General features: G+C 36.0%; 1 protein-coding gene and 1 long non-coding RNA gene across 9 annotated transcripts in view; one reads left to right on the top strand and one right to left on the bottom strand.

The window, feature by feature from the left end:
• Nucleotides 1–21,358, top strand: part of LOC122240322 — a 53,068-nt gene that overhangs the window by 5,061 nt on the left and 26,649 nt on the right. The window lies entirely within an intron of this gene.
• CCDC91 (coiled-coil domain containing 91) overlaps nt 18,502–21,358 on the bottom strand; it is a 349,643-nt gene continuing 346,786 nt past the window's right edge. For all 8 annotated transcript variants that reach the window (XM_042992023.1, XM_042992028.1, XM_007075649.2 and 5 more), the window contains one exon: nt 18,502–18,689. In XM_042992023.1, the coding sequence (XP_042847957.1) occupies nt 18,579–18,689 (111 nt within the window). In that variant the 3' untranslated portion in view covers nt 18,502–18,578. The remainder of the gene's footprint in view (nt 18,690–21,358) is intronic.

Genomic DNA, 21,358 nt, shown 5'->3' with positions numbered 1-21,358 from the left:
TAAGAGAGGACATCTTGGCCTTGTACCTGACCTTAGTCAGAAAAATTTGGGTTCCTCATTAAGTGTGATGTTAGCTCTAGGTTTATTGTAGATATATCTTTATCAAGTTGAAGGAGTTCTCCTTTGTTCTTAGTTTGCTGAGAGTTCTTATGATGAATGAGTGCTGGATATTATCTAGTGCTTTTTCTGCATCTACTGATATGATTAATGGTGATATCATCAGTGGCATGTGATATAATGATTATATTAATTGATTTTTGAATGTTGAATCAGCCTTGCATACTTGGGATAAATCACACTTGGTCATTGTGTTTCTTTCTAAACTGTTTTGCTTTTAGTTTGCTAATATTTTGTTGAAGATTTTTGCATTTATATTCATGAGATATTGGTCTGTAGTTTTCTTGTAATGTCTTTGTTTGGTTTTGGTATTAGGATAATACTGGCTTCCTAGAATGGATTGGAAAATATTCTTTGTGATTCTATCCTCTTAAAGAGATTGTAGAGAATTGGTATAATTTCCTTCTTAAATCTTTGGTAGAATTCGCTGTGAACCCATCTGGGACTGGTGCTTATTGTTTTGGAAGGTTATTAATTATTTGTTTAATTTCTTAACTAGATATTGGCCTGTTTAGATTGTTTATTTCTTCTTGTGTCAGTTTGAGCAAATTGTGTCTTTCAAGGAATTGGACTATTTCATTCATGCTGTCAAAATTGTGGACAAAGAGTTGTTCATAGGTTTCTTTAACATCCACAGGATCTATAGTCACGACCCCTCTTTCATTTGTGACATTAGCAATTTGTGTCCTCTCTTTTTCTTAGTTAGCCTGACTAAAAGCTTACTGTTTTGTTGCTCTTTTCAAATAATCAGCTTTTAACTTTATTGGTGTTCTCTATTTATTTCTTATTTTCATTTTCATTGATTTCTGCTCTAATTCTTATTTCTTTTCTTCTGCTCACTTTGGATTTAACTTGCTCTTCTTTTTCTAGTTTCCTATGCTAGCAACTAAGAGTGTTGATTTTATATCTTTCTTCGTTTTTAATATATGCATTCAATGCTATAAATTTCACTCTAAGCATCACTTTTGTTGCAGCTCATAAATTTTGTTGTGTTTACTGTATAATTCTTAGTGGTTCCAAGAATAAGCTTACACTTTAAGAAATTTGATGAATTTCGTGAATGAATCCTGGGATGATAACCCCCTGTGAATAAATGAAATTTCCCAAAAAGTAGGTGTTGCTTTCAAGGAGCAAAGCAATAAAGAAAGACACTATATTTGGGAGAGAAAAGTAAAATTGAAATCAAGAAATAAGGTTAGGAACAGGAATGGCTATAGTATACTGCCTGTAAAGACTTAATTTGGGGAATCTTTCTTGGACTATGGAAATAATAAGTGGATGGTCAATTTTTTTTTTCCTGTAATACATCACAATTCTTTTTTGTTTCCACTAGAGCTTAAGAACAACCAGCTACCTGTCTATAACTTTATGAGATGGTAGTAAACAAGGAAATGACACAATAATTAAAAATAGAACTGTCATCAAAATCCAGCAATCTCGTTTGGTATTTATTCAAGGGAATTGGAATCAGGATTTCAAAGAGATACTCTGTACTTCCATGTTGACTGCAACATTACTCCCAATAGGCAAAATATGGAAACTACCTAAATGCCCACCGATAGATGGATGGATAGAGAAAATCTGATATATACATACAAAAGAATATTATTCAGTTTTAAAAGAGGAAGAAAGTCCTAACATTTGTAGCAACATGGATAGACCCCGAGGACATTGCACTATGTGAAATAAGTCAGACATAGGGAGACTGATAAATACTGTATGATCTCACTTGTACCTAAAACCTAAAATAGTCAAACTCATAGAAACAGAGGGTACAATGCTGATTGCCAAGGGCTTAGACTAAGGGAATATGGGTAAGTGATAAAAAAAGATTGTAAAGTTTAATTTATGTAAAATAGATAAGTTCTAGAGATTTGCTAGTAGATTATTATTATTATAAAGACTTATTATTATTACCATTATTACTATTATTACAAAGTAGGTTAGGGGAAACCTTGGGAGGTGATGGGTATGTCTAAGACTTTGATGGCAGTGATGGTTTCCCGGGTGTATGATTACCCCAAACTCTTTGAGTTGTAAATATTAAATATGTATAACTTTTTACATGTCAGTTATACCTTAACAACAACAAAAGAGAAAAAGATAGAAATGACAGAACTATCAATACAAGTAAGGCCCCTGTTCACCTCTTCTTGACCATCCTTTGACAATGTGGATGTGACACACTGAGGAGGAGAGAGGAGAACTACATATCTCACGTGAGGCAGCAATCAGGGATGATTCAGAAACAAATATAAACTAAATAGTCTCTTTTATTTACTAAATATGTCATAGGGAGATGACTCTTAATGGGAAGAAAAAACTGTCTCTTGGGTCATTGGTGGAAAGGCCCTGCTGCCTTCGTAATGCAATTAGCTGTTTTCTTTTTGTGTTACAGGAGCCATTCCATTAGAGTTACATTATATTTCTTTATAAACAAATATAGATACTAACCATCAACCAAGTAAGGGATGCTCAGTGGTTCTTTAATCACAGAATATTGTAGAACTACTACCTTTTCCTAAGTTCTGTTTCTATGAATAATTTAGAGAGTTGTGCGACATGCAGATAACACAAGGAAATAGGAATTATTGTTTTTACGCAGACCATCTTGTTTCTTGCCTGTAAATTGCCTCCAAGTGGCTTTGAAAACAATATTGCTTTACATCGCTTTCAAAGAAGGAGAGCTACCTGAGAGCATTTACATCTCATATTCAACAGAGACTATTTCTGTGCACCTTCATCATGCCATTCAGATGGACTACATCAGTTAGTGTTTCTTCTTAAGGAGAAAATCCACTGGGGTGCAGGAGAGTTTAGAATTTTTGCGATGAAAAGAGGGAGAAATTACAAAAACCAACTGTTTGGAAGAAATCTAGAGCATCCTAAAAGTCACTGTAATTAAAACACAGCAGTTTGTAATTATTCTGAAGAGAAAAAATAGTAAGAAAGGCTCAAAAATACTAATGTGGTTACCCAAGGTCCTACCACATTAATTCGAACTGACTTAGATATGATATCTTCAGATGGGCTGAAAACTGTTTGGAAGGCTTAAAACAAAAGAAACTACATTATAATTAGGTGGAAAAAGCAGTGGGTTTGGAGTCACTGGAGTATGGGGTTGGTTCTGCCATTGACTAACCAACTGACCTTTGGCAATTCGTGGAACTTCTCTGTGACTCAAATTTTGAAGCTGCAAAACAGGATACTACCACTTAACCTTGGGTTTAAAGAATGTGTGTAAAGGTTATTTTCTTTTTTCAAGTGCTGCTCTCCACACCCCTCTTTCTCTTCTTTCCATCCAGTGATAGACAACCTCCTGCCTAACTTCCCCACCAGCCACCTGCTTCACCTTTATTTGTATATTCAAATTCTTCCTTAGCATAATCCTTGAATTTACACTTTTTTTAATATTTTGCAAAGCCAACATTCAATGTCATTTAAAAAACTTAACCCTTGAGTATATGTATGTTCAGTGTTTCTTCAAATTATACATCAAATTAAGAAAAAAATGATTCCTCTCATTATCCCTTTGCTCTTCATTTACCACTTGCATCTCTTTGGCTCCCACCATTAGTTAAAATTAATTCACTGTTCAGGTTCTTGTTATAGGTGAAGCGGTCAAACATAAAGGGGTTTACTGAGGTATTGTTTTGATAAGGTCAGAGTCGTCTCTGTAACAGTGCTCAGGAATAATGATTGTAATTCATTATTTAAGTAGAAGTTTTGGTAGAAGTTCTTAAACTTTATTTGTATTGAAATAATCTGAAACATAAGTTAAAAAATGAAAATTTCAGAAGGCTTCTTCAGAAGATTCTGATTTGGAATGTTTAGGTAAAAAACCAGGAATCTGCATTTTTAACAGGTATCCCCGGTGATTCTGATGTGGGAGATTCACAGACCATCCCTCCAGAAATGCTATTAGAGGTTATTTAGGCATTTCCAAGAGTAATCTGGAGTTTTCAATCCTTGTGGCTTAAAAAAGAATATTGTATAAAGAAAAATATTTGCAGAAGGATTTTTTTATATTAAAAAATGTGATGACGTATGTCATCAGAGCACAAACTGGAGTTTGGATGGTAGTTTGTTCATTTAATACCTGTGTGTCTTAAAAAAGGTCATTAGTTTTATTTTCCTACTGTGTAGCATAATAACACCATTAGTCGCTCCAAGCAGGTATCATAGGGATAAAATGCATGTAAAATAAAAACACCTTAGTCATAAAAAGTACGATAGAAACATTAATAGTTCTCTTTAGTATTGATAATTTTTTTTAAATTTTTTTTAACGTTTATTTATTTTTGAGACAGAGACAGAGCATGAACGGGGGAGGGTCAGAGAGAGGGAGACACAGAATCTGAAACAGTCTCCAGGCTCTGAGCTGTCAGCACAGAGCCCGTCGCGGGGCTCGAACTCACGGACCGCGAGATCATGACCTGAGCCGAAGTCGGCCGCTTAACCGACTGAGCCACCCAGGCGCCCCCAGTATTGATAATTTCAAGGGCTAGATTATTCAACTAAATGAAGAAAAGCTAAGCCCAGATTTTCCATTAATTAATGTTTTCACCCACATAAAGTATGAAGGGTATGTTTCTCAGCACCCAGCAACAAACCAAGGCTAGACATAGGCTGAGGTGCAACCATGAAACATCTATGTGATTAAATAGCAGTTTTCTGGCATTAACAGCAATTCAATAGAATCTGTGCTTTAGTACAAAGAATTGCTAATACAATGTATAAATAAACTTTAAATGGCATTTTTTTTCTTATTGCACTAATTCATTTCAGACAAGTTCAACCCATCCTTCAAAAGAAAGAAAAGGAAAGTTACCAGTTACAGACTAGCTGCAAATGAATTATGCGATTTTCCCATTATCTGGGAGCCATTTTTTATTCTACGTAAGATAGTGTCAGGTAGATCACAAGTACACTGATTACCAATTTATTTATAATCCAGGGTCTGGATTTTGGAATGTAGTAAAAGATCAACTGAAGAATGGGGTGGTTTGTATCTTTCTATCTCTGCCTGTACCCCTTCAAATATATATATATATATATATACGCACATATATTTATAACATTCATACAGAGCAAATGCATGACAATATATGACATACACCCAATGTATGTGTGTGTGTGTATGCACGCCACTTTCAGATTAATACACTTTTTTTGGCAAGAGAAAAAGTGTTTAGTAAAATTTTCCAACTTTGAACAGTTAAACGTAACCCTGGCATGTGCTTTCATAGCAAAGGTTTGTATCCTCATCATGTTTGTATTCTGGGTATCTTGTGTAGTGCCTACAAACATGAGACACTGGAAAATACTAATCGTTGAAGTTGATCTGATCTCTGGAACAAGACCCAGGTCGGTCTTAGATTCTCAAGGAAGTATTAATGTAAACAGGTTACAAGACAAAGCAGGTTAAGACAGAGCAGGTTAGGGGCGCCTGGGTGGCTCAGTCGGTTAAGCGTCCGACATCGGCTCAGGTCATGATCTTGCGGTTTGTGAGTTCGAGCCCTGCGTCGGGCTCTGTGCTGACAGCCCGGAGCCTGCAGCCTGATTCAGATTCTGGGTCTCCCTCTCTCTCTGCCCCTTCCCTGCTCATACTCTGCCTCTCTGTGTCTCTCAAAAATAAATAAATGGAAAAAAAAAAAAAAAAGACCAGGTTATACTGCAATAACAGAAAACTCCCAGATCTCAGTGACTTATACACAAAAAAAGGTTTAGTTCTCATTCAATTAAAATCAGTTGTGGATGTAGGCAACCCTCCAAGCCAACTGTCCTTCATGCGTCAGCTACGTGTTGTAGATCCACAGTCTCAATACAGGTCTCTTCCCCTGCCCCCCAGCATGGGAAGAGAGCTTGGGACTGGCATCAAGAGTTAGATGTGTTTGGCATGGATGTGACACATATCACTTCTGTGAAGCCGATGATGAAGACTATTAGATGGTGGCGCTACTCCACTTTACTCTCATGGTTTAGGGAAATATAGTCCACTCTGTGTCCCGGAAACAGAAGAGAACTGGATACAATAAGACCAGAAGTCTCTATGATACAGTTTAAATGGTTTCCAAGGAAACACATAACAAGCAATAAGCTTCTTTGAAGAGGGGGAGAAATATAAAGAAAAATAAATTGATGAAGAAACTACTTAATCGTAAAAAAATAACAGATCTTAGGTGATGATTATGAAGGAAAATTCCAGCTTGGATACATTTTTAATCTAACTAAAGCTAACTTTAAAAGTCAATGTGAGTTTATTTTAAAACAACATGTATCTAATATTTTAAAGCAGTCTTTTGTTTGTCAATTTATATCTAAATAAAAAATACAAATAATAATAGAACTGGGAAGATAGGAAACCCAATAGTAAGCTGATTAAATTCTGTTCTGAGGTAAGTTTTCATTCTGGCATGAAATATATGGTCTACAATCACTGGGACTTTGATTAAAGCCATTTTCCCTTCCTTTGATTGTATATGTTTTTTCCTTGAGGAATTCTAGGAAAAATGTTCTAACATAATGTAATTATGATTTAAATTCATGCTAGGCCAAAGCTGGAAGTATTGTGCCAGTATAGTTTCTGGTCATCACAGAACTTTTATAAAATGGTTGCCAGAATTGAGTTGACTCTCTCAGAGTTGTTTAGAATAGCTTTTCTCTGGGACTTTTTCAATACCAGATCCCTCATGGATTAAAAACTGGACCGATCCCAAGCCTGACACAAAGAATTTAGAACTAAATTATTAACATAACTTATGATAGTTTCCTCCTCAGTCACAGAGGTGTGATTAAACTTACTGGTTCAGCCATTAGAGTTGGCTAGCGATCCTTGAAGAAGAAATTGCATGAATTTATAAGAAATGGAAGCCAACCTTAATTTTAACTTTTGTGTGAAAGCATCTTCAATATTATAATTAATCTTCTTGTATGAATGTAATTTAGGATAGTTTGAAATACCATGTGCTATGGGAAAGCTCAAATGCAGTACTTTCTGTATGTGCTGGACTAGGTCAAGTCTGAATTCCCCTCCAGACCTAGAATTTGATGTGTAGACAGAGCGTGCAATTTTGCAATCTGCCAAGCCAGAAGAGGATTTAATATTACATTCAAAACTGTACTCAAGTTGTCAAAAAATGTTCAATAAAATAACATTGCAAATCATACTCAGTCAAACTAGCTGGCAAAGGTAGCATGACAAAATTGAGGAATAAAGCATATGGGACTTAGTGTTATTTACATGTTTTCAGGGCTTACGCTCTGGGTGGCTCGCTATTTACAAGACAGAAGTTTCCACCCTTACCCTCTGCTTTAGGTTTGAGACAAGGCCAAGTCCTCCTTCTGACTTCATTTGACTGTGGTCTAGTTCAGATTAGTGTTTGTCACCACTCTTCACAGCAGACAGGAATGCAGCAGACTGGGGGAAGAGGAGAAGGGTGGGGGAGGAGAAGGGGAGGAGGAGGGGAGGAAAATGAAGAGATTGAGGGACTAACTCTGTTCAAGGGAAACACCTGAGACAATCACAACAATGACATATGGAGGCTGCATGGCAGTCAGATGTTCACAGTTTAATTTTAGAGAACAGTTGAAGAGCATTTTAGAATTCTCAAAATATTTGCTACCACCAGAAGAAAAAGTCATTCAGTAAAGTGTTATTATGCTCCCTCTCTGAAGATGTTTCTCAGAATTCTAAGCTTCTTAGAAGCTAAAGGGACATCTGGCTGAAAGATGACAGATCATAAATACTTTTCCAATAAATTAAGCTATGGTTTAACAGAAAAGAAAAACTATCAGTCAGAACAAATGAATCAACATAACACAAGTTTTCTAAAAGTTAAAAAATGACATTCCATCAATATGAAAAATATTAACAAAAAATAATGAGAAATTTTAAAGATCATGGAAACAGCACTTTTTTTTTTCTTTATGAATACAGAACAAACTCTTAATTACAAGTCAGACATTGGTTTAATGGCTTTACATGTATTAACCTTCTAACAACCTTAGGGAGTTCTATTGTCTTTCTAAAAGTGAGAAAGCTGAGGCATGGTAAGGTTATATATTAAGCAGATAGATGATGAATGTGAAACTTGAACCCAGACAGCCTGGCTCCATCCTGCATAAACTGTGATAAATTATAAAAGGGAAGAACACAAATCTTCTCTCTGTTAAGTTTTGCAATGGGGACAATATCGAATATTTCCAAATTCTTAATACGTGATGTAGTTTCTGATGTTAATATCACTGGTGGGTTGTATCAGTTTCAATTAATAGGTAAAATTCAAGGAAAGGAGCTAGTGGTTCTTGGCTCTGTGTTGTGCTCTATGACTAAGATTTAGAACAGAATTAGATTATGTTGATTCAGTCATTTCTATTTTCTATGCTTAAATGTAAGGTTATAATGCTCATCATGCTATTATGTTATTGATTTGGACAGAGATTTGAGAATTGATTAGAATTAGGGAGAAGATGAGTTTTTTGGAAGAACCTTTATCGTTACATTTATATTAGCTAAGCTTGTAGCTGGTTGATTTCCTTATATTCCAGCCAGGCTTTCTTGTCATTTAGCTAATATAACTATAGGCTAAATCCCAGTATTAAGTGATATTGATTTACTTGAGTTGTGGAACATAAATCTTTTCCCACCAGGTAAACAATAGCAATCAAAGGGAATTTGGCTTAGAAGGGAAATGATTTTCCCACCACTTTGCCCCATCAGCATAAACCCTGACTCTCCAAGAAGCCACAGGCTTTGGTAGAGGCTTTGGTGATACACCACTCAGCATAATCAGGTTGCCAAGAGACTGTGCCTAAAGTTTGTACTGAGAAAGATCATCAGCATCCTTTAAAGGGAGATATATTACAAAAGTGAATCCAAACAGATTTGAGTGGCTAGGTTAAATGAAATAGGCGAATGTAGCTGGCAAAAGAAAGTATCTTCCCTTCTGAAAAGCATGGCTTTGGCATCAGGCAGTCCTGGGTTGGAACCTAGCTTCACACTTGACAAGCTGTGATCACTGGTGAATTACTGAATGTCTCTCAGCCTTAGTTTCCTCCTCTTCTTTAAAAAACATTAAGTAGTTGTAATATGTCTAGCACAACGCATGACACAAAATAGGAGCTCAATAAATTATTTTTAAGTGAAAAGCTACTTCTCAACAAATTCAATTATTAGAAAAAGAGTGTGAATAAAATATTTTTGAAGACTCATAACTAAGACATTATTTTTCATTAACCAAATATCCATTTTGGAAGTCTGAATCCTTATTATTTAATTTCTGAATATGAATACTTTGAGCTATTCTAAATTAATTGAATAATGAAGTTATTCAATCTGCTTAATTTTTAAAATTAAAGCCATATGGATCCTCATTACTTGCAAAAGCAGGCCAAGACTGATTCTATAGTGGTTCCTCAAATTGACAAGATGAGTGTCTGATTTTTAGGATAATTTTGGCCAAAGATCAGAGAAATCCCTTCTGCTTGTAGGCACTAAACTAGAAATGTTCCTAGCCCCAGGAGTGATACCTTAGTCAGAGGATTATTCAATAAAGTCTCTTTTACCCTTTACTCATGATAAAATTAGATAACATATCAATCACAGTCTTCCCAGCTTTCTGGTAACATACCTTTTCTTAGAGTGTTTCACATGCTTATGTACTGGTGACATGCCTACTCTCAATCTTAAAAAGGATATAAGAAAACAAATTTGTTAAAGATCAGGGAAAAAATAACCTGGTAATTCCTTCTCTGGCAAGGGAATTTCTAGATTTACTCTCTCCAATATGGTAGCTACTAGTTACAGCTGGCTATATAAATTTAAATTTAATTAAAACAAAATAAAATGAAATAATTTCGTTTTCTCCGTCACACTAGCCATATTTCAAGTGTTCAAGAGTCACATACAGCTAGTGGCTACTATCATTACATAAAGCATATATAATATACAGTTTCCATCATCTCCATAATTTCTACCAGGAAGTCTGGCTCAATGATTGACAGTCAAGGTATTCAATTATAATTTTTTTCTCACTGAGCATACTAACATATATTCCTCTTATTTTTCTTATTCCTTAAGAAGTTTGTAAAAATACTTCTAGCACAAAATGTAAGACTGAATACTGTCTTGTGCCTCTACTCTCACTCCTTGTTTTGACTTACTTCATGGGAATGGAATTGCTCCAATGTTGTGGTTCCATGTTCTCGATTTTATAAGGGAATGAAGCATGGCCACCTGACAGTGATCTCTGCTTGGTGAAGAAAAGTTGATTGCCCAAGGGTTACCTGACACATTGCACCTCTCAAGTATTTCTACTGGTCAACAGCATACTCATTAGAATAGCTCTTCAAGAAAGGACAGGCTGAAACTGTTACCTAAGGCAAGCAGTAGGCAGTGAAATGGTTCTTTTCTTTCCTACTGCTATTTGGAATCTCTTGGATTTTGTCATGTCTTATCCCTCATGATACCTATCCCATCTTATTTATGCTTCCTTTCTCATTATTTGTCCATGTTCACCATAATGGTGAGATTGGTGGTGCCACATGGCAAGGAGAAAATAAGCCCTTTTCATGAGGGCTGAGAAGCCTGTCCCTCCTCCCTAGAAGGATAATTAAGGCTGAGAGAATGTTGGTCCTTTGTGCTCCAAGCCAGGGCTATTCTTTCATTATCCTGTACCTGGACCCTGTTTATTCTACACTTTAACTCATTCAGAAAATGCACAGAATAACTTGAAGCCACATATTCTTTTGCAGTATACACAATTCTATATGAAGATTTATCTTTACCTCAAGGGCTAGGGGTAAAAAAGGGTATCTTTTCTACTTCCACTTCTCCCACCATCACAAATAAAATTCCTAACCAATCTTGAAAGGATTACATAAGAGCTTGTGGATATTTGTACTAATGAATTCTGTTCCACAGTAAACCTTCGAGGAAAGACACTCTGCTTTGCAGAGTAAGTCATAGTAAAGAGAGGCAGGCAGGTCAAACTTGAAGCCATATAGAAGAAAAGAGGGTGAAAAAGGAACCAGCTGGCTCCCAGGTACATACATACCCACTGGAGATTTGCAGGTGTCTTAGCCATTCATTTACCAACTTTCTCCTTGTCTTCAACCCAGTCGTGCTTTTACCATCTGTACTTCATCCTGTTAGTATCTCTGCCGCAATGACACAAACCACCACCGACGACTTTATTCTATCCCTACTACATTGTTTACATTCTTAGCATTCAAAGTGAACTTATGAATGAGTTTTCCCACAGAGACATTAGTTGTTTCAATAAATTTAGGTCTTAGGAGATCATTAGTTGTAATGTGAAGAACTGATTATTTGGGAGCAAGAACGGAAGCAAGGGATCACTTAGGAGACTATTTTAAAAGTCTAGGCAAGAGATAATGAAGGCTTTGGTCAGGGAAGTAGTAGTGAAATGAATGGGAAAAAGTAGATAGATTCAGGTGAAACCTTCGAGGAAAACTGACAGGACTGACTTTGTGGTAGGGAGCGAGGGGGGAGAAAAGAGAGAAAGGGGGAGATGATATTGACATTTGCTGAGATGGGAAATATTACAAAAGATAGAGAAAAGACCTCCGAGTAGCAGAAGAGGGGTGGTGGCGAAGAGCGAAGAGCATTGGGTTTAGTACGTGAAGTACCACATCAAGTGGAAATATTAAGTAGGAAGCTGAAGATAGGGCTCTGGACTTCAGAGAACTGGGCTGGAGACACAAATCTGGTGGTCTTCGGCATACGGGCAATATATAAAAAGCCAGGGAATCAGATGGGATCACATAGAAAGAGAGACTAAAACAAGGAGGGCACTGGCCCTGTTACATTTAAGGTGAAGGTGTATACAACACTGCATTATGGGTTATGCAGAATTTTTAGACTACTTAATATGTGTTAATAGAGAGTATGCATCTCAAATGATAAGGAATAGGGAGAAAACACTTCTGAACACAAAATTCCTTCAGGTGAGGAACTACCAGCATAACAAAGGGTTGTATTAAGTAGATTACCCTGACACTGACAAAATTTCGTTTATATAAAAGTGAACAAATCTCATTTTTCAACAACTTTAGCTAGCTGGTTATTTATCTGGATTGTCTTGAAAGAACAGACCAGAGTTTTCTAAAAAGTCTGATCTGATATTTCCACCTAGTTTACTTCATTTTATATAACGGCTACCAACATTTCAGAAACAGTTCTCATTTGATACAAAGTGCAAGAGTTCTTCCCCTGCTTTCTGAGACAAAAAGAAAAGTGCAAGAGAAATATGTGTTGCTTAAAAACATATTGGTTTGCCTATAAAATTTGTAACATAGGATGGATTTTAAAGAACAGCTCACTGAGACAAGAACTAAAATTTTACTACCTGAATCATTGTTTAAATTTTTTATAGCTTAAATTAAATATTTACATTTTGGGTTGTTATGGAAAACAGGCAAAAAGAAAGATAAAAATACTTTACAGGGTAGTGCTTTCCCTGGCGTCTAGCAGTTACTAACATTTTACAGAATAGCACCAACGCAAAAGAGCAAAAACTCAAAATTCATTACTTCTGTATCTTGACACAAGAAGTTTTCTACAATCTGTTTCAGTATCTGAGCTCTGTTGAAATTAGTGATTTGTACATTCTGTGGCTTCAGATTTTTCTTTCTAAGTCAGCTCCCAGACTTCTGAGAACCGAATGTTTGCCAGGACTGAGTCAAGTTTTCCTACCTTTTGAATGAGTTTGTTTTTTGATTTCTGTGTATTTCTCAAAAATACAAGACCAGCTCATTTCACAAATGGGAGTTAGGGGTGGATTTTAAAAGCCTATCAGATATTCTTTGGATTCTGTGATCAGGACTCTCACACCACATTGCTCTGGACATTCCCTGACCTATTCCACTCTTAAACACCTTCCTTCTCCTCTCAACCACAACTCCAGTGAGGCCCTCTGAATCTTTTACTCTTGATCACAGAACCCTGCGCAATCTCTTCTCCAGCCTTTCTTCCTCATTTCGTTTTGTAACCGAAACCTGATGGACCATGACCAGTGAGGCTAACACTTACCTTACCGCCCACTCAACAGAAAGCTGTTTCTTACTCTTAGGGCCAGGCACGTCTTAGAACCGTAAGAAATTATTCTGCACATCATTTTCCAGATGTTCTTCCCTCCGCCCACCCTTAGAAGAGCTTCTAAATTTGGGTAGCACATCTCTATTAATTGAGTAGCATTCTAGTAGCTATGATATAGTGATTTAGTCATTTCAGTAGCATTTGGAAGTACAGAATTCACCTTAGAGTGTTTAGAAGTTTTGTTGATTCATTGAAGGCTGGTTACTGTTTTATGAGAGGTAACTTTCCTACCAAACCTTCATTTAGAAATACAGTAGTTAGAGGTGGCTGGGTGGCTCAGTTGGTTAAGCGTCCAACTTCAGCTCAGGTCATGATCTCAAAGTTCACGGGTTTGAGCCCTGCATGGGGCTCTGTGCTGAAGGCTCAGAGCCTGGAGCCTGCTTTGGATTCTGTGTCTCTCCCTCTGTCTCTCTCTCTGCCTCTCCCCTACTCAAAAATGAATAAAAACATTTAAAAAATGGAAATACAGTAATCATAGCCAGTCCTTTAAATTAGTAGTCAGACTCCACTATCTCAGAATTAGTAGATTTATTATATTACAAGTGCAATGATTGATTGCTTGATTGATTCAATTATTTATGAACTCAGAATTATATACGAAGTTCACACCATAGGCTAGGCACTATGGAATGCCTTCAAGACACAATAAATGAAACAGATATGTGTTCTCCCTTACGGAGGAGAGATTATACAACAAAAACTAAGAACACAGATTAATTAAAAATGACAACACAAAATATTTGCTTCTATAAATACTCCATACGAAAGTCCAGTATGTAACATGCAGGGATGGGGGAGGTACAATTTAAAGGGAATCAACTTGGGGCACTGGGGTGGTTCAGTTAGTTAAGCGTCCGACTTTGACTCAGGTCATGATCTTGAGGTTCATGGGTTCGAGTCCTGTGTCGGGCTCTGTGCTGGAAGCTCAGAGCCTGGAGGCTGCTTTGGATTCTGTGTGTGTATGTGTCTCTCTCTGCCCTTCCCTTGGTCATGCTCTCTCTCTCAAAAATAAATAAACATTAAAAAAAATTAAAAAAAAAATAAAGGTCATCAACTTGTTGAGAATGGATGCTTCTGAGAAAAGGAAAACAGAAAACTAGAGAAGAGCAAGGGAAATTTTACCAGCACTTTTCCTTCTATTTATAGAGCAATGATTGATGCCCAAGTAGCCCCTGCATTGTGGCAGATGAGGTGTATGAAAATGTGTTTAGTTTTCAATTAAATAAAAGGAACGGTTTTAGTTTTGCCGGGCTTAAACAAATTCTGGCTGTCCCAGCTGGCAGTGCTCATATAGTTTCTGCCCACTTAATGTGATGCTGGTGGTGATGCTACAAGTAAGTGGCCCATGGACTCAGAACACGTTGGCTTTCTGCTTCTTGTTAGCAGAGTCTTTGGAGACACAGTAGAGTTGTTTGCTGGTATGTAAACAGAAGACTAGGAGCTAAATGCTTTGATCCAACTTGTCTTTTTCTCTTGGGGCTTTTTAATGTTTTCCAGGTTTTTACATATGGCTTCCCCTCCTCCCCCCTTGTTCAGGATCTAATATGCAAAGGCTATCTTTTAAATTAGGTGAACAGATAATTCTTTTGCTTTTATTGTTTTTTAAAGCATAGATAGCATTTCCTGATTCCATTCAGTTTAACTGCCGGATTAAAAAAAAAAAGTCATTATAGATGCTTGACTCAGTGCAGAATAACACCAATCACAGGGACATCGTTCTGGTTTTAATTTCAGAGCAATCACTGAGCAAGGCTCCTTTGAATTGGAACATGAATCAGCATTTAGCAAAGCTGAGTTTAAACCTCTACTCCAGATTCTGAGTGACAGAGAAGTTCTAAATAGGGCACTGTTTGTTCATAGTTTTAGGTATCTGTGATTTACTTGGCTTTGTTAGACAATAGGGGCTTTGGTTCAGTTATATTTTTAACATTCCTTAAAATAAATCAAAGAGTGTTCCCATTTTGGATGTGGATTACTATGGTGGAGGAAATGAAGAATTTACAAGTGCCGAGTATCCAGGGATTATGCGCTGGGCTCTGTGCTGGATTGCCTTGATTAATATTCTTTTGGTTACACGGAATAGAAACTGGCTCTGGCTAGCTTAGGGGAAAAAAGTAAGTGGTGTTGGCATACTGCAAGAATATTTGGGTATCTCATAGAATCCAGGACTCAGGCAAGGCAGGGATCAGGGGACTTCCAACCTCAGAAGTTCTCATCTCTGGTTCCGTAGGGTAAAGTAGTTAAGTGTCTCACCAGATGACTCTGCACAGGAGGCCCAGTTGAGGTCAGATCTTCACTTGTGGATCAGTTTAGGTCAGAGAGGCTGGACCATATTGTTTAACCAGTTGTGTGTGGGTAACCACACTTGTATCTCATGGACAGTTCCCAGAGAAAGGGGAGTAATTGTGAACTGGTGGCCACACCAACATGGCCTATATATGGAGCATTTTAAAAGCTTAATTTAATTTTCACAAAAAGCCTATAAAAATCGCTATTTCTACCTCACAAAGAGAAAACGGAGACTCAAATTGGTCAGGCAACTTGTTCAACATTCCACAATTAGAATGAGGCAGAGCCAGAACTCCAACTAGGTTTACAAGGAGGGAGGGTAGTCTTCCTCTTAAAAGATTAAAATAGTGTGATGAGATTACATGGAAGAGAGAGTTTCAGATATCTTCTCATGGAGAGAATATTAAGCATCTCCAGTGTACTAGAATGAGTAAACTGCATGTTGAAAGCTTTGAGGTTGAATCCCAACTCCACTTGGTCATTCATCATGCATGAGCAAGTAAATACCTCTCCACTAATAAATATGGATAGATCATCTCCTTCACAGGGCTGTTTTAACTACAGGGTTATTGGTATAAGATGTGAAAATACTTGGCACAAAGAAGATACTCATTTGCAGGGGCAGAAAACTTTTCTACTAATGAACCCTCAAGCATGCTATTAAAAATGCAGTCACTGTTTGATAAAGCTTTATCATTCAAAACATCTAACTGCTGTCTTCCTCTCAGCCGTTCAAAATGGTGCCTTAGTCACCTAAACATAAAGGTAGCAAATGCTACATAAAAATAATTAGCAGAATCATACAATGGGCAAAGAAAGTTTAAAAACAAAACATTTGGGTATTTTTCTTTGAGACTTTGGGCTCACATTTCAGGGAAAAACTCTTACCTTTAGTCATGGCACAGTCTTGAAGCATTTAATTCTCTTAGTGAGTACTACTGGAGATGGTCTATGTCCTTTTGATAACCAGAGCAAAAGGAGAATACAGTTCTTAAAGAGGAAATCCATAATTTGAACATCACTGAAACAGATTATCGGCTAATTCGGTTTGGAAGGATCAATGTACTCAAATAATTGATTCTTTGCCCAGATGATTATTCTTAGTTATCTTTAAGGGCAGCTCTGTGGAATAAAAAAAGCACTGTAGCAATCCAGGAGTTTCTTGTGCTTGGTGGGTATTCTGCAAATACCTGTAGACTGATCAGTACCAATTTGTTCCAAATTACTTCAGACAACAATTAGTCTAAGCCAATAGCAAAGCTGGAACCCCAAACAGAAAAGAAAAAAAATCAATCTGTGGTGGTACAGGCATGAAAGAGAGGTATAGACTAGATTTTCTTGACATTTCCACTGTCTCCGGATCTTAGTCTGAGTCTTAGTATCAGTGACCTATGCTTCATTTTCATCTAATTCACATTTAAGCGACTTGTAAAATATCTTATCATTTTAAATTTGATGACAGAGAGTCAAGTGATTTTTTTAAACTTTATCTGGAGAGAGAGAGAGCGAGAGAGCGCACATGCGTGCAAGAGAGGGGGAAGGGCAGAGAGAGAGAGAGAGAGAGAGAGAGGGGGAGAGAGAGAAGAGAGAGAGAATCCCAAGCAGGCTCTACACTGTCAGCATAGATCCCAGTTGGGGCTGGGGTTGAAACTCACAAACCGTGACATGACCTAAGCCAAAATCAAGAGCTGGACGTTTAACCACTGAGCCATCAAGGTGCCCTAAGAGTCAACTGATTTTAAATATGACTATAACATTGTGTTATTGGCTTGTTCCTGAATTAAAAGCCCTCCTCCTTGATTTACTATGTTGCTGTTTGCTTTAATTTCTCATTTAAATTTATAAGAGAAAACTAAGTAGTTATCAACACTTAAAAACGACTGTTGGCAAATTTTATTTCAAATGTTTAGGTGGAGGTATAAAAACATCACCATCCATAAATATAGAAGTTTAAGAAAATTTTTTTAAAAAGAATCGATTTTTGAAAGATTAAAAAAGGAAAAATAATAACCAAGTAAGCTTTTGGAGTTCTTTTTATTAGATTGAGAAATCCCAGAAAAGTACAAAGCCCATGGAAATAGAAGCATTTCAGAAAACAAGACAAAATGTTTGCATACATTTTAATGACAGCATTTTAATTCTGATGTTAAAAAGACTCATGATTTTGCATTAAAGTACACTGCTCATAATTTAAATACATTCTGAAGTAATGGGAAAGGATTTCATATCTTTTATATTGAACCTGAATTCCTATAAATGGCTAAGTTATATTATCTTTCTAGAGATTAAGTTCATGATAGGATTAATAAGAAAAATGATTTTATTGATTTATAGTGACTCCGAAGAACAAAAACAGGAAATAAGCATATATATCACACACATACCCCTTTAAGTGGTACATCAGATCAAAGCTGAATTAATATAATAATGTTCAGTATTTTTAATCACTACCAATACATAGATTGGTATGTATACATAGATCTATGTATTTCTATGTATACATAGAAAATACATAGATCCCTCTATAGAAAAGGGGTTTGGTAATATCAGAATGACTCTGTCACGTCAGTGTTTTATATCCCAGTTACACAGATAAATTAGTGATGTGGAAATCCATGCTGTTTATCCGCAAAATCAAATAAATGTATGGCTACATTCCAGAATCTTATCAGGAGCCACTGTGAAGCAATAAGTAAAGGTATTTACTACTTTTACCAAATACTATGTAATAGGCCACCAGAGAATATGAAGTTTAATTAACTTTTGGTAATGTGGCAATTTTCAATGGTTTTTGGGTCACATTTTATTTTCTGTTGCTGCTGCTGCTCCTACTACTATGAAAATAATGGTAAATGTAAAAGGAGAAAACAAGAGAAAATAAATCAGATCTTGTGATAGTTCTTCTAAATATTGGTTTAGTTTACCCTTGAAGTGGAAATCAATTCTCCAAGGTTTGGAAAGAAAACAAAAGCATCTTTAGAATTCACAGCATGTATTTTAGAGGTCTAATGATTTATCCATTGCCAGTGTGGGTTTGCTTGTCATGTTCTCTTTATTCAATGTCAACTGGTTCTGTAGCTATTAAAGCACTTAACTGTTTCTGAGCACAAGAGAGGAACAGTTCCAAACTGGACAGGCTTCTTTGGCGGATGACTTGATCAAGCTGTTGATTTTTTTTAAAAGAGGGAGAGAAAAAGAGAAAAAAAAATACACTTAGTTGAGGGGTAAGGAATATTATGCCACTGAAGCCCACTAGATGAGGGCTTAAGATGATTTAGAAAATCAAATAGTGCTTTAAACTCAGAGACAATGTAGTCACTAATTCTGGCCTATATTATCTAAAGTGAGGTGATAATCATTATAATTTTAAAATTAGTATTAGTATTCAGTTACTAGAGAAATAGCATACATTTGATCAGCACACACACACACACACACACACACACACACACGCGTGTGTGTGTGTGCGCCCCACACACAAAGAGGAATATTATTCAGCCATGACCATGAAAAAGAATGAAATCTTGCCATTCTCAATCACATGGATGGAGTCAGGAAGTATAACTAAGTGAAATAAGTCAGAGAAACACAAATACCGTATGATTTCATGCATATGTGGAATTTAAGAAACAAAACAAATGAGTGAAGGGAAAAAACGAGAGAAAGACAAACCAAGAAAGAGACTCTTAACAATAGAAAACAAACTGATGGCAACCAGAGAGGAGGCAGATTGGCGGATGGGTGAAATAGGTGATGGTGATTAAAGAGTATACTTATGATAAGCACTGAGTAATGTATAGAATTGATGAATCACTATATTGTATACCTGAAACATAACACTGTATATTAACTATCCTGGAATTGAAATTAAAAACTTAAATGAAAAATAAATTTGCCCCTGGTATAAAAATAACCAATGACAACACATTGCCTATAGGTTAGAAAACAATGAAGGAATTAAAAAAGTTAAGTAAATTCCATTTCACAGAATATACCTTTCATACTTATGTGAAATTTGACATAATCTTCTGACAAGCTTTCCCCAACATAAAAGAAAAAAATTCAACCAAGAATTCTGTTAAATTCCACTTCTACAATCTGCTGACATTCAAAATGACTGAAAAACTGGAAGATTAAAACTTTGAAATATCCTAAAAATTAGTTAATAAAAATGCACTGTATTTAGCAAAATGCTCATGTAAACAAATTGAACACTACTAAGAGTCCCTTCAATTCTAACAGTTTTACATTAATGTACATACAGAAATAGGATTTCTCCTCATCCTTTTTCCTGTTTTTATTTTCCCCTTCCTCTCTCAGATGATATACCTTTAGGTGAATATATGCCTCTGCTTATACATGTCTATTCAACAAGACAGCTCATCATGACAATATAAACCCCCAGTGAGCAGAGACCTTGTGTGTCTTGCTGACTATTGTACCCCAGCAACTAGAAGAGGGTCTAGCACATGTTTAGACGCTCAGTAAATATTTACTGAGATTGAATGAATCAATAGTTACTCAAACAGAGCAAGGCAGTCTACCAGGAAATGACAGATACATATTTAATTCTAAAAGTGAAAACATGTTCGACCTAATCTAAAAAATATGTAGGAGATCAAGGTGAATTTTTAAAAGTTTTATTTTAATATATATAAAACAAATTGAAATATAAATACTTGTAGTTTTAAAAAAATTGCACTTGGTCCAAATTCAAATAGTACAGCAGGGTGTACTAATAACTAAGTCCAGTCCATTCCCAGTTTCTATCCATTTGGGGATGTTTTCAAGCATTTAAAGATAGGTTTTTAAAATATTTGATCCAGATCTTAATAATTTTTAACTATGGGAGAGTGCATACAATCACTTTATTTCAACGGCTTTAGTGGAAATTTTATTACTGAAATTTTCCCGATATCATTTAAGACATTACTTGACTGCGTTCCATGATCTACGTAGCCACTCTCCTCACTGACAGACATGTAAATTTACTCCAGTTTTGTCTTGTTTTTGAAGCACCAAGGACATTAACAACCTCAGTGCACTCCTTTCAAAAGATCTTCGATGCTGTCTCTTGGTCAGATTCTAATAGGTGAAATTTCTACATCATAATATTTGCATATTTTAAATTGTGATAGATAATACCAAATTGCTTTATAGAGTGAGGATACTAATATATTAGTCCAATCTGCAGTGTATGAGAGGATCACCCGTTTTCTTCTCTTAAATCGTTGCATACTTTTCCATTGTGTATTTATAATTTTATATGTACTTATATAAAAATGGATATTTTATTATTTATTTAAAATTTACTTAAAAATTATTTAAAAATTATGCATTAGCCAAAGCATATGTCATCTGCAGTGTTATTTCTACCTTGAATCAGGTTTCCATACATGCAAGAGTCTGTCTTTAGGCTCCTTATTCTGTTCCAACAGACAATTTACCTGTCCCTACACAAATATAATGCTATCTTAATTACAACTTTATAATAAACCTGAATATATTGCATGTTAAGAAACATATTACTAACTATACCATCAAATATTTCAGAAGATTATAAATTAGTGAATATTTGTAATAAAATTGAATTTAAAATGGAAGTGGTCAGACTAGAGATAGTCTGATGTCCTTTTTTTCTTATAGCACAAAGCCAAGCAAAATTTTAAAGTGTATTATTTTGAGTTACATCAGTAGGCAATAATATATTTCTTTTTAAGGCAAGGAAATTATGCAATCACAAATGAGGATGGTTGTATCTGGAGTTGTATGTAGAGGATAGTGTCAGGCTGGGTGAGACACATGGGTTCATTTTGGAGGTGGCTTCATGAG

The sequence above is a fragment of the Panthera tigris genome, chromosome B4, assembly GCF_018350195.1.
Source record: "Panthera tigris isolate Pti1 chromosome B4, P.tigris_Pti1_mat1.1, whole genome shotgun sequence".
Classification (NCBI taxonomy): domain Eukaryota; kingdom Metazoa; phylum Chordata; class Mammalia; order Carnivora; family Felidae; genus Panthera; species Panthera tigris.
This window is presented reverse-complemented; position numbering and strand designations above follow the sequence as displayed.